The sequence below is a fragment of the Vigna unguiculata genome, chromosome 11 (assembly GCF_037176805.1).
Source record: "Vigna unguiculata cultivar grain cowpea cultivar isolate G323 ecotype 2 chromosome 11, ASM3717680v1, whole genome shotgun sequence".
NCBI classification, from domain to species: Eukaryota; Viridiplantae; Streptophyta; class Magnoliopsida; order Fabales; family Fabaceae; genus Vigna; species Vigna unguiculata.
The window spans coordinates 25,953,641-25,967,003 of NC_140802.1; the positions used below are offsets into that span (position 1 = coordinate 25,953,641).

At 36.1% G+C, this 13,363-nt stretch overlaps 1 protein-coding gene and 1 pseudogene across 3 annotated transcripts; both read right to left on the reverse strand.

Annotated features, from left to right (window-relative positions):
* Positions 1 to 345: 345 nt before the first annotated feature.
* On the reverse strand, positions 346 to 3,719 carry LOC114169789 (G-type lectin S-receptor-like serine/threonine-protein kinase At4g27290). Of its 3 annotated transcripts, none has more exons than XM_028055093.2 (7): positions 2,297 to 3,717; positions 2,061 to 2,195; positions 1,728 to 1,873; positions 1,407 to 1,614; positions 1,049 to 1,286; positions 813 to 963; positions 346 to 731 (listed from the first exon to the last, which is right to left on the reverse strand). In XM_028055093.2, exons 1-7 carry the CDS (start codon positions 3,621 to 3,623, stop codon positions 438 to 440), a joined length of 2,499 nt encoding a protein of 832 aa, XP_027910894.2. In that variant the 5' UTR covers positions 3,624 to 3,717; the 3' UTR covers positions 346 to 437. The 3 variants fall into 3 exon arrangements, with proteins under 3 accessions (XP_027910894.2, XP_027910895.2, XP_085525182.1); XM_085669056.1 differs by having other exon boundaries at positions 480 to 735; positions 817 to 963; positions 2,297 to 3,719; XM_028055094.2 differs by lacking the exon at positions 2,061 to 2,195 and having other exon boundaries at positions 2,297 to 3,719.
* Positions 3,720 to 9,823: 6,104 nt separating this feature from the next.
* Positions 9,824 to 11,055, reverse strand: LOC146881654 (G-type lectin S-receptor-like serine/threonine-protein kinase At4g27290 pseudogene; annotated as a pseudogene).
* Positions 11,056 to 13,363: the final 2,308 nt, after the last annotated feature.

Here is a 13,363-nt window from a genome sequence, read left to right on the forward strand (position 1 = left end):
ATGAACTTGAGGGGAAATACCAATTAATTGCAAAATATTACAAGTAAATCCATAGAAGAATATTAATGTTTTCAATCCAAAATCTTTTCATAATCAATCTGTGATTTTTCTCCTTATATACTCAACTCATACTTAAATAGGTAATCATTATTACACCTTAGAGTTTGGGTAAACTAGAATTACTCTTTAGTTACATAATGGTAGCCCTGGAAGACCCAGAATCTGTTTTTCCAGATGTCTTGTTTAACTTATATCTAATCTTCATACATAACTCATATATTGACAACTGTACCCAATTTAGCAATTTGGTAACATTCAAGTTTGACACGAAAAAGTCGTCTACACTGAAGTAAAACATACTGCATGATAATCATAGAATTTAGTGTAATGCATGTTCTACAACATTTTTACTCTCTCTTGGAGCACATGCAATCTATTCACCGGCCATTTAAAGAGGTAATGCTTAATTCTTCATTTATAGACATTTTGTTTACATTTTCATCATCCGAAATTCTCTTTGGAAAGAAACCAGGCTCTTTAGGCTCAACCAGTTCCATCTCACTGACTAACATTTGAATTATGGATGTCATGGTTGGTCTATCTTCCGGGTATTGTTGCACGCACAAGAGACTGACATGGATGCATCGCAGTGCTTCTGTGATTACACACGAGTCCTTCACATTTGAGTCTATCAAATCTAAGGCATTTTTCTCTTTCCAAAGTTCCCATGCCTAAGTCATAAAATATGAGAAGAAGTTAAAGAATCATGTTAACTTTGGCTTAATTAAATAATAAGCTATTTGAGGCCTTACACAGCCAACAAGGTTAAGAGTCTGGTTTCCATGACACAGAGGTCTATTTTTGTTCCCACATACAATCTCCAACAACAAAATACCAAAGCTGAAAACATCAGATTTGATTGAAAATAGTCCATGAACGGCATACTCTGGGGCCATATACCCACTACAAGAAATTAACAGACCAAACATTCAGTTGGCACACAAATAAGTAGATAAATTTAATGCAGTATAGGTTGACAGACACTCACAATGTCCCAACTACCCTGTTTGTGTTTCCTTCGGTTTGGTCTCCTCCAAAAGCTCTGGCCATTCCAAAGTCTGAAATTTTTGGATTTAAATTTTCATCAAGTAAAACATTACTTGCTTTGAGATCTCTGTGTATTATCCTTAACCGGGAATCTTGGTGAAGATACAGAAGCCCTCTTGCAACTCCAAGTATTATTTGGAAGCGCATAGGCCAATCAAGAAATTTACCTTTTTGTTCATCTGTATTTCGTAAAGCAAATAGTTATCCAATAGTAGATTTGCAAGATTAAATTGGCATTAAATGACAGAAAGAAAACAACACAAGTGGACCTAATCTAAGATATTCTTTTATAGGCATACCGAAGATGAAGGAATCTAGGCTTCCATTAACCATGTATTCGTATACTAGTATTTTTTCTTCTCGGATGCAACAGCCAAGTAGCTTTACCAGATTACGGTGTTGAACCTTTGCAATCAGTTTCACTTCTGTTATGAACTCGGTTATTCCTTGTCCAGAACTTCTTGAAAGTCTCTTCACAGCAATCTCTTGCCCATCAGCTAATTTTCCCTACACAAATACCTTTCATTTGAGAATACATTTTCAGTAACAAATTACAATATAGTTCGTCACTGGACTCTACTTGTTCTATTACTGTTAAAAGTGTTTAAATATTGAATTACCTTGTATACAGGTCCAAAACCACCTTTTCCTATCATATTATTGCTCGAGAAATTGTTAGTGGCAGTAGTGATTGTACATAGATCAAACAATGGCATGTCTAGATCTTCTAGCTGCCTTTCAATGTTCTCTTTTTTCTCTGACTTCTCTGGACCACGCAAAGAACAATGAAATGTTCAAAATATTTTTGTGAAGCTCGAGGGAATTGTGACAGGTTTACGTGGATAAATATTGAACATTAAATTAGACAAGAAAAAAGGAAATAAAGAGAAAGATACATAGAAAAAAGAGCTGCCACAGTTATGGTGGTGACAGCGTTATTGGTGTATATTTACCTGCTATGTTTCTTCTGACTCTGTACATGACAAAAATGCAAAATAAAAGTATGCCACTAATTGCAGCAGTTGTGGTAGCAATAATTATCTTCACACGTTTGTGTCGTTGTTGAGCCCGAGTGTTTGTGGTGAGATCTTGCATTTTCCAAAGAAAACAGTATGGTGGAATGGAACTTGCATTTTCCTAAGAAAAAAGAATGATGGAATGGAAGTGTTAAGAAGAGAGATTAATGTACCTGAATTTGCAGAAGACATCCGGATATATAGATCTTGCCCACCAGTTTCAAAGTGTCGGATGTCAATAAGATCTCCAAACCACATGACACAGCCACTACCTGCTCCTCTTATGTCTGAATTAGTAAAGGCCATGCAAGAGCAATTACTCAAGCATCTCCTTCGGCAATCATCTAAATCAATACTCTCATCAACCCAAGTATGTGTCGTATCTGGTACTTTCAGGCCTACATATTTCACAAACTCATCCTTGTAGTACTCTTTGCAGCTTAATGGTTTCTTCCGGATGCATCCTTCAGTCCAGTTCATTACATTCCATTCTTGTGTTGACTTTGGACTGAATCCTTCTAAACATTGGCAAACTGGTGACACTGTTATCCAGCAGTTCCCGTAGGCTCCACAGTATCCGTAAGTATCACACGCGTCTTTTGGGGTAGATTCAAAAACCCCCCAACGTTCCATGGTTTCCCCCCATCGTCGGGTTTCGAATTGGCCTTCGCCTATGGTAATTGCCACGAGGACCGAACTATTCTTAGGAACAAACGAGTACGACATCTCAACCTTGTTGGGAGCGTACTTAAGATCATTTTTAACGACGTACTTGAATTCGTAGAATGGATTTGGCTTTTGTTGTGATACGCCACTGAAATAAAGTCCATTCCAAGGTCCAATGCGGGAAGACTTACGCGTGCCGTTCATCAGGTAAAACTCGGGATAATTATTAAGCTTTAGACCCCAAGAATGATCTCCTGGGGATGGATCATCTGAACTCTTCCATGACGTTATTCTCCGTTCCAGACCAGTTCGGAGGTCCCATCCCAACTTCATCCCTGGCAATAGTGTATCCGATGGATAGTCAAAGCTCTGCCACAAATACTCATCTGGGTTTGTTTCTCCCTCATTTCTTATCACAAAATTGCCATTATCCAAGAGCACTGCCTCTGGATTCCGTGCTTGTTTTTGATAGGTTGCAGACCAGACAACTGTGTCGTTTTGTCTGACCTCAAGATTCCATGTCTTGCTGAATGCCAAAATACCTGAGGTATCATTGATCGGGTTTGCACCGTTTGGAACCCAAACAACTCGTAGAATAGGTATGATTTTATACCAAATTCCAAGGTAGCGTTTTGTGGATATACCTGGGCTGAAGAAACCGAGCTCAAATTGTCCACTGTTGGACACTAATGTCTTGCCGTCAGTGATTGACTGTGACACAGTGAGGTTAGCCGCGGAAATTTTGAGAACGGGAACAAGCACGTAAGCAACAATAATCATGAATGAAAACATCCCCATTGAAGAATTTGTTAATCGGACACTGAATAATATCATGAGTTTATCAGAATTGGTAAGTGCACAACATTGGATGAACTGAGACTATGTTCCTCGTTTTGACCCAGTCAACCATTACTACTACTTCCACGTTTGTCCCAGCGTGACTATTCTTTCATCAAATCTCATTAACTCATCCAGATAAGCAGCTTTGAAAAATTTATTGTGTGGTGGTTCCACAGGAACTAAGATAAAGTTTGCCAACCATTTCACATTCACTATTTTGATTGTTTTCATAATTACAAAAAATTTGTTAATTTTAATAACTGTTATTTTGAAAATCAGTGTCAGTAGTTATTAAAAACAAATCTGTCAAGTAGTTATTAAAAAAGTAAAGAGTAAAATAATATATGTCATTGTAAAAATGATTATATGGTGTTAAAATAATATATGTCACCTCACCCCTTTAGATTTGGGATGTTCAAGTCATGGTCAATGGTTGATTTTCTTAACAAAAATGTTTTTAAAATAAAATACGTAACTATCTGGTTTTTATGTACTTATCCAATTTACATATTTTAAAATTAAGTATTTCTTTTAGTTTTTTTAGGAAGTAAAATCTATTTGTTTTAAATGAATATTCTTTAGAAAAATTGTCTAAAACATTTTTTTAAGTGTAATCAAACTAGTCTATTATTAATGTAGAATTGTTAGTAACACCAATTAGGCTTTTACTTTCTAGACCTCCACAATTTCTTCGTGCAACCTTTAAACTTTCGAAATAATCATTTTACCTTTACAAAAAGTGACTTCAAAATTACATATTCTATGAAAGTTTTCATGACAAGTTTTTGAAATTTTCCAAACAATATTTCTAGAATAAAATTTTCTAAATGAGATTTTTGAAATTAGTGTGTTTTGGAATAAAATTTTTGAAAAAAAAACTTTCTAAAACTCATAAAATGCCTTTCTAAAATGAGTTTTATGAAATACTTACATGTGAAATGTGTTTCGGAAAGATCTTTCCAAAACACATGGAATATGTTTCGAAACGAGATTTTTCCAGCATTTTCTTTCCCATCTTCTTGTGCATAATTCTTCCTGTCTTCTTCTTTCTCAATAGCATAAGTGCAACGGTGGCGATGGTGGAAGTTGTGACAGTGGTGTGGTGGTGTGGGGTGGTGTGGTGGGATGCAATGAGAAAGGGTGTTTGATTCTTTTTCTAATATTATAGGTGATGAAGGCGTGACCAAACAAGATTCTATGGAAGTTCTTCCAAGAAGAATCACAAGGAGCATATTTTAGTCCTTCACCTTTATCATTGTTTTGAATTTCATTATTGTAATTTCCCTAAAATTAACTTAGTTGACCAACTTCTGTTGACTTGTTGACCTTTGACTAGGTTTGACTTGTTAACTAGAGTTGTCTTAACTTAAGCCAACATGCTAATATATGTTGAGTTATTTTTGTAGGTTAATTAGGCTTAAGGAAGCATGGATAGGTGTGGCACAACAGTATTAGAGAGTAAAGATGATGTGAAGCTTAGGTGGAAGAGAGAGGAAAGTAAAAAGCATAAAACATAAAACAAAAGGAGCCTGTACCTCAAAACATCAAAATACTATAAAAAGATTGTTCAAAACATTTTTCTTGAAAAGAACAAGCAAGAGAAAGAAGATCAAATAGATACATAGAATTTTATACTAATTCACTTAAATCTGAGTTACATCCAATTTGTCAAGGTAACCTTAGGCTAACTTTGCATTATTTCAAAAGTTTTACAAAATTCCAACAAGATTACAGTTTTGAAATCACAAAACTACACCAAGAGTCTCAAATCACACAAGAATCTAAACAAAGTATGTGTAGTGTCCGGCACTTTCAGGCCTTTATATTTGACAAACACAACCATGTTGAACTCTTTGCAACTTAATGGTTTATTTAGATGCATCCTTCTGTTCAGTTCATTACATTCCATTCTTGTGGTGACTATGGACTGAATGCTTCTAAACATTGGCAAAGTGGTGCCTTTATGTCCAGCAATTCCCATAGGCTCCATAGCTTCCATACATATCACATTCGTTTATTGGGGTAATTTCATAAATCAGCCAATTCTTCCTAGTTTCCTCCCATACACTGGTTTTGAATTGACCTTCGCCTATGGTAACTGCCATGAGGACCGAACTATTCGTAGGAACAAATGAGTACGACATCTCAACCTAGTTGGGGGCGTACATAAGGTCACTTTTAAGGGCGTACTTTAATTCGTAGAGAGGATTCTGCATTCGCTGTAATACGCCACTGAAATAAAGTCCATCCCAAGATCCAATGCGGGAATACTTAAGTGTTCCGTTCATCGGGTAATATCAACGGATATTCACAAGTATTTGTGGGTATTCTCGAAAGAAAAAATTAATATTTAATAATATATTTTAACGATAAATTCAAATAAAAATACTATGTATAACATTTATAAATTTCAAACAAAGTGCAAATAAATCATTTAAATAGTGTTGAATGACATTTTACAAAGAAATTGAGATTTTTTAAAACCAATTGATAAAAAATAGCCCATTCAATTTTAGCGTATTGATGTTTTAATCATGTTTTTTTAATTTTTTTTAATTTAAATTAAAATATAGGGGTATGGGTATCCACGAGTACGGATACTATTATACCCGTACCCCCTGTTAACATGCGGGTATAAAAAATACACGTACCCGTTACTCGCGAGTATCCATTTACAATATTCATTTTCTACCCATTGCGGGTTTTATCTACGGATACCCATGGGTACAAATTTTTTTGACATCCCTAGAGTTGAAGGATTGACCACACAATATTCCATGGAAGCTCTATCAAGAAGGATTACATGAGAAGGATGTCTAGAAGGGAGGCTTCTAGTCCTTAATCCTTAAATATTTGGTTGGTATTTAATTATTGTGATTTCCCTCTAGTTGACCAACCTTAGTTGACTTGTTGACCGTTGACTAGGTTTGACTTGTTGACTAGAATTGACTTGACTTAAGCCAACGTGCTAATCTATGTTTAGTTGTTTTTGTAGGTTAATTAGGCTTAAGGAAGCTTGGATAGGTGGCACAACAATATCGGAGAGTAAAGATGTGTGGGATTTATGTGGAGGAGAGAGGAAAGTAAAAAGCATAAAGCATAAAGAATACAAGGACTTTTTTGGCAAACACACATGGTTCTCTTTTCCAAACTCAAGGAATCCATCTGGCTGCGACATATAAATTTGCTCCTCTAAATTCCCATGCAAGAATGCAGTTTTCACATCAAGTTGCTCTAACTCCATATCCAAAGCGCTCACCATGGCCAACAAAACTCGAATAGTCTTATGTTTTACCACATGTGAAAACACTTCATGGTAGTCAATTCCCTCTTTTTGTGAAAAACCTTTTGCCACAAGTCTTGCCTTGAATCTAGATGGTTCAACATCAAGAATCCCTTCTTTCTTCTTGAACACCCATTTGCATCCTACTGGCTTTACACCTTTAGGTAATGGTACTAACTCCCACATCTGATTTTTCTTAAGTGATTGCATCTCCTCATTCATGGCAATTAACCATTCTGATGCTTCTTTACTCTGGATTACATTCTTATAGGATTTAGGCTCATCATAATAGAGATTTTCACTAACTGCCAAGGCATATGAAACAGAGTTAGTATCAACAACACATGTAACATCTGCATACCTTGCAGGTTTTCTGATTTCCCTTTTTGTTCTCCTTGTTGCTATACTTTGAGGTTCTTCTTGGACATTACTAGATTGATCTATCAGATCCAAATTTTCTTTATTTGAATCTTCAACCTCAAGCTCCACCTTTTGATGAACTCCCTTATTCTCTGCAATATTTTCAACCTCCTCTTTTTGGCCAAACATAGCAGACTCATTAAAGGTAACATCTCTGCTAATAATAAACCTTTTATTTCTATTATTTTCAGTACACCATAATCTATATCCTTTGACACCCGTAGGATACCCAAGAAATATACATTTCATTGCCCTAGGCTCTAATTTACCATAATTCACATGAGCATAAGCAGGACAACCAAATATACGTAAACCAGAATAATTAGAAGGTTTACCAGACCATACCTCTTGAGGAGTCTTTAAATCAATAGCAGTAGATGGAGACCTGTTCACAAAATAGACAGCAATATTAACTGCTCCAGCCCAAAATTCTTTTGAGAGACCAGCATTTAAACGCATGCACCGAGCACGCTGAAGTAGTGTTTGATTCATCCGTTCAGCGACACCATTCTGTTGTGGTGTATGTCGTACTGTAAGGTGCCTGACTATACCTGCTTCTTTGTAGTAATCATCAAACTCTGTATTGCAGAACTCCAATCCATTATCTGTTCTTAGAGTCTTGACTTGTTTCCTAGTCTGTTTCTCAACCATAGTCTTCCATTCCTTGAACCGTCCAAACACTTCATCCTTGGTCTTCAAAAAATACACCCAAACCTTTCTAGAGTAGTCATCGATAAAGGTCACAAAATACCTGCATCTTCCATGAGACAAGACAGGGGAAGGACCCCATAAATCAGAATGAACATATTGTAATTTTTCAGTTGAAGTGTGCTTACCGTGACAAAATTTCAGCCTGCATTTTTTACCCATAACACAAGATTCACAAAATTTCAATTTCCCTGTCACCCTCCACCCAACAATCCTTGTTTACTTAACACAGCAAGACCACGTTCACTCATATGACCCAATCTACGATGCCATAATTCTGTATTATCAACATGTTGCTCTAAGGAATGGGATACAGACACCGTTCCCTGAAAGGAATGGCCAAGCATAACATAAATTCCATGTTGTAGCTTTCCTTTCATGACAACCAGAGCACCTTTGGAAACTGTAATTTGTCCATCTTTTCCTGAAAAATTGTACCCTTGTTTGTCTAAGGTACCAACAGAGATCAGGTTCTTTCGCAAGCCAGGAACATACCAAGCATCAAATGTTCTAACAATGCCATCATACATTTTTATCTGCACAGCGCCACTTCCTTTCACACCAAGCTCCTCATCATCACCCAACTTTACACTGCCATTCCATTCTTTAAATGAACTGAACAACTCCTTGTTAAAAGTCATGTGATAAGAAGCACCGGTATCCATGACCCATGTATCAGTAGAACTAATAGTGCTGACCGTCAAAACATCTCCGCCATCTCCTTCATCTGAGCTCTCACCTGAGACAACTGCACTAGAACGAGCAACAATTGCTCTGGCATTATTATTTCTTTCTTTCTTCAGTTGTGGACAATTCTTCCTTATGTGCCCCACCTCTTTGCACTTGTAACATCTCAGTTTCTTTGACTTTGAAAGTGAGTTACTACGCGTATGACCCTTGCTACTATTTCCTCTTTCCATGCTTCTGCCTCTGCTAACTATCAAGCCTGCATCATCCCCATTGGAACTAGAGACTCTTCTCTTCAGTTCTTTAGATTGCAAACTTTCTTTCACGTTGTTGACAGTAATACTGTCCCTGCCATACAACATAGTATCAATAAAATTTTCATATGATTTCGGCAGAGAACATAACAAAATAATAGCTTGATCCTCATCATCAATTTTAACTCCAATACTCTGTAGATCCAAGATAACTCGATTAAAGTTATCAAGATCATCTCTCACAGATATATTCTCAGACATCTGCAACGTATAGAGACGTTGTTTCTGATAAAACCGATTGGTTAGAGATTTTTTCTGGAATTTATCTTCCAACATCGTCCACATCCCTGCAACTGTTGTCTCTTCACCCACCTCTCTCAGAACTTCATCAGTCAAACTCAAGAGAATCAAACTGTGTGCTTTTTCCAACATCAAGTTCTTCGCATCATCTGTCATAGTCGCTGGTAATTGATCTGCACCCTCTAGTGCTGCAGCGCACCCCTGATGCACCAGAACTGCCTTCATCTTCAATTTCCACAAAGTGAAATCATTGGATCCATTGAATTTATCAATATCGAATTTGTACGAAGACATTGCGTTTCTCCATAGTAGGTCCCTAGTGTAACCTAGAGCTCTTGATAACACTTGTTATGACAAGATGAAAAGAAACAGATTAAGAGAAAAAGAAGACACACAAATTTACGTGGTTCAGTCAATGTGACCTACGTCCACGGAGCAGTTCAAGAGTTTCTTATTTCTGAATAATGATAGAGAGATACATGATACAGATGCCTTTTAGCCTTATAAAAGAGTAAAAATAACAGCCCCTTTAAACCTCATTACAACCCATAACTATATCATAAATATATGAAGTAAGGAAAAGATGAAGGGACAACATAACATTCAAGGCATCTTAACATCATCCTTGTAGAACTGCAGCTTAATGGTTTCTTCCGGATGCATCCTCCACTCCAGTCCATTGTATTCCATTCTTGTGGTGAGTTTGGACTGAATCCTTCTAAACATTGGCAAAGTGGTGACGCTGTTGTCAAGCAATTCCCGTAGGCTCCACACAAGGCATACATATCACAAATGTCATTTAGGTTAGATTCATCATAAGTTTCCCAACTTTGCGCAGTTTCCACCCAACGACGGGTTCGGAATCGACCTTTGCTTATGGTAACTGCAACGAGGACCGAAGTATTCTTAAGAACAAGCGAATACGACATCTCAACCTTGTTGGGGGCGTACAAAACGTCACTTTTAACGACGTACTTGATTTCGTAGATTGGATTTCGCTTTTGAAGTGATAGACCACTGAAAAATAGTCCATTCCAAGGTCCAATGCGGTTGGACTTATGTTTTCCCTGCATCAGGTAAAACTCAGGATAATTATTAAGCCTTAGAACCCAAGAATCGTCTCCTGGGGATGGATCATCCGGACTCTTCCAAGATGTTAGGTTCCGTTCCAGACCAGTTCTGAGGTTCCATCCTAACTTCATCCCTGGCAAGAGTGTATCAGAAGGATAGTCAAAGCTTTGCCACAGATACTCATCTGGCTCTGTTTCTCCCTCATTTCTTACCACAAAATTGCCACTGTCCAAGAGCACTGCCACTGGATTCCGTGCTTGATTTCGATAGGTTGCGGACCAGACAACTGTGTCGTTTTGTCTGAGCTCAAGATTCCCTGTCTTGCTGAAGGCTAAAATGCCCGAGGAATCATTAATCGCGTTTGCGCCGTATGGAACCCAAACAACTTGTTCAACAGGTATAATTTTATACCAAATTCCAAGGTAGCGTTTTGTGGAGTTACCTGGGGTGAAGAACCCGAGCTCAAACTGTCCGCTGTTGGATACTAATGTCTTGCCGTCAATTATTGACTGTGACATACTGAGGTTAGCTGCGGAAATTTTGAGAGCAGGAACATGTAAGCAACAATAATCATGAAAGAAAACATCCCCATTCAATAATTGCTTAATTGGAAACTGAATATTATTTGAGTTTATCAGAATTATTAAGTGCACAACATTGGATGAACTGAGACCATCTTCCTCGTTTCGACTAAGTCAACGTGACTTTTCAATGGTCAAATTTCATTATTGAAAAAAATTATTGTATGGTGGTTCTCACAGGAATTAAGATAAAATTTTCCAGCCATTTCACATTCACTGTTCTGATTTTTTTATAATTACAAAAATTTATTAATTTTAATAACTATATGATTTTGAAAATAAGTGTCAAGTAGTTATTAAAAAAATCAGTTGTCAAGTAGTTATTAAAAAATAAAGAGTAAAATATTTATGTCATTGTAAAAATGATTATGGTGTTACAATACTATCACCCCTTAGATTTGGGATATTGAAGTCATGGTTAATGGTTGATTTTCTTAACAAAATGTTTTTGAAATAAAAAACGTAAATATCTTCTTCTTTTTTTAGCTATCTAATTTACTTATTTTAAAATTAAGTATTTCTTTTAGTTTTTCTAGGAAGTAAATTCTATTTGTTTTAAATGAATATTCTTTAGAAAAATTATCTGAAAAATAATTACTTTAAGTGTAATCAAACTAGTCCATTATTTATTGGTATAAAATTGTTAGTAACATCAATTAGGCTTTTACTTTCTAGACCTCCGCAATTTCTTCGTGCAACCCTTTAAACCTTCGAAATAATCGTTTTACCTTTCGAAAAAGTGACTTGCCGATTACATATTCTTGAAACTTTTCATTACAAATGTCATGGAATTTTAGAAATAATATTTCTAGTCCAAAATTTTCTAAACAAATGAAATGTGTTTTGAAATAAAATTTCTTAAATGAGAATTTGAAAAAAAAAATAAAACTTTCCAAAACTCAAAATGATTTTTTTAAGATTGACAAACGGGTCAATTCAATCTGTCAAAAACAAATCGGGAATCTGTCAAAAACAAATCGGGTTGAGCCAATCCATTTTACTGCGGCTGATTGAAAATGGCAACCAGATCTGCCAAGGGACGGGCCGATGGACAAAATGCAAGTTTGTAAAATGTACTTTTTGACATACCATTTCAAGCCAATTACCATTTGAATACGTGAATGTAAAATTTGCAGTGAATGATGAGAAGTACAAATAGTGGCTGAAAAATAGCAAAATGCATTATAATTGCATCTTTAATATGCAGACATCACAAAAAAATCAATTCCGCATACATAAAATTAATTCCAACACCACAAATTTTTTATAAAAATGAGAACATAAAAATCTGCATCAACAAAATCAAAATCTGCGTAGATCAAATTTAAATCCAAGTATGCATGTTCTCCCTTGTAATTCAAAATTTAAATCCAACACAACAAAATCAAAATCTACATGTTCTCCCATGTAAAGAAGATGCTTTTCAATTAGGTAGTTGAAACATAATCTCCTTGAATAGAGTTAAAGGTCACCATGTTAAATTGTGGCTGCAGATTTTGACTAAATGCAAGAAATCCCGGATGCTCAATCATGTGAAAAGGATAATCATGCATAATAATCACTCTAATTTTTTGGCAGCATTTATCTTGATAAAAAAGGAATTGAAGAAAGTAGGGCAAAAAGGAATCGACCCGCACATGCCAGGCATGCCTCACGACCCAAAAAAGCTGGTCGAGCTCGACCACCCACACGGGTCAAGCGGGTCTGACGACTCAGATGTGTAGGGTCGGACCGATGACCCAAACAGGCCTGATTATCCAGACGGGTCAGACGAGCATGACGACCTATATGGGTCCTATTGGCCCGCCGAATCGACAAGCTTGACGTGTCTATTAATTCACCATGCCATGTCCACTTTGTGTAGCTCTTTAGGAAACCATCACAAAGAACATGCTTCGAAATAACGTCAGTTCATAGTTTTCTCTCATTCAAACAATTACCACACGAGCAATAGAATATTCCATTATTATCCGGAACATTCATATTTGCAAATTCAAAAAATTGTTCTACTCCATTCTCATAATCATTTGTTGTGTGTATAAAATATATCCAACTCCAATTAAGCTGACATTGGCTTTCCCTTACAATAATTAGTTATCACTTAGCAATACTGTCAAGGTATTCTAAAAGATCAACATATCATGCAGTACAACAAAAGAAATCAAACATTTTGAGGTCAAAACCGTAATAAATCATAAAACTATAGACAATATATATAAAAGGTAGTCATTACCTTACCTACATATCTTTAGCAATAATGTTCAAAAACATAGTGTCAATTATAGATCGCTATATAGTTAAGCAAATTATAACGTCTAAAACACATGGTACAAATTCTATTATTGAATGATAATTAGGGTGTATAATATGGTCTTTATAAGGTTAATCTTCTACAATTTTGTCACTTCAAGATTCTTAAATCCATGTACC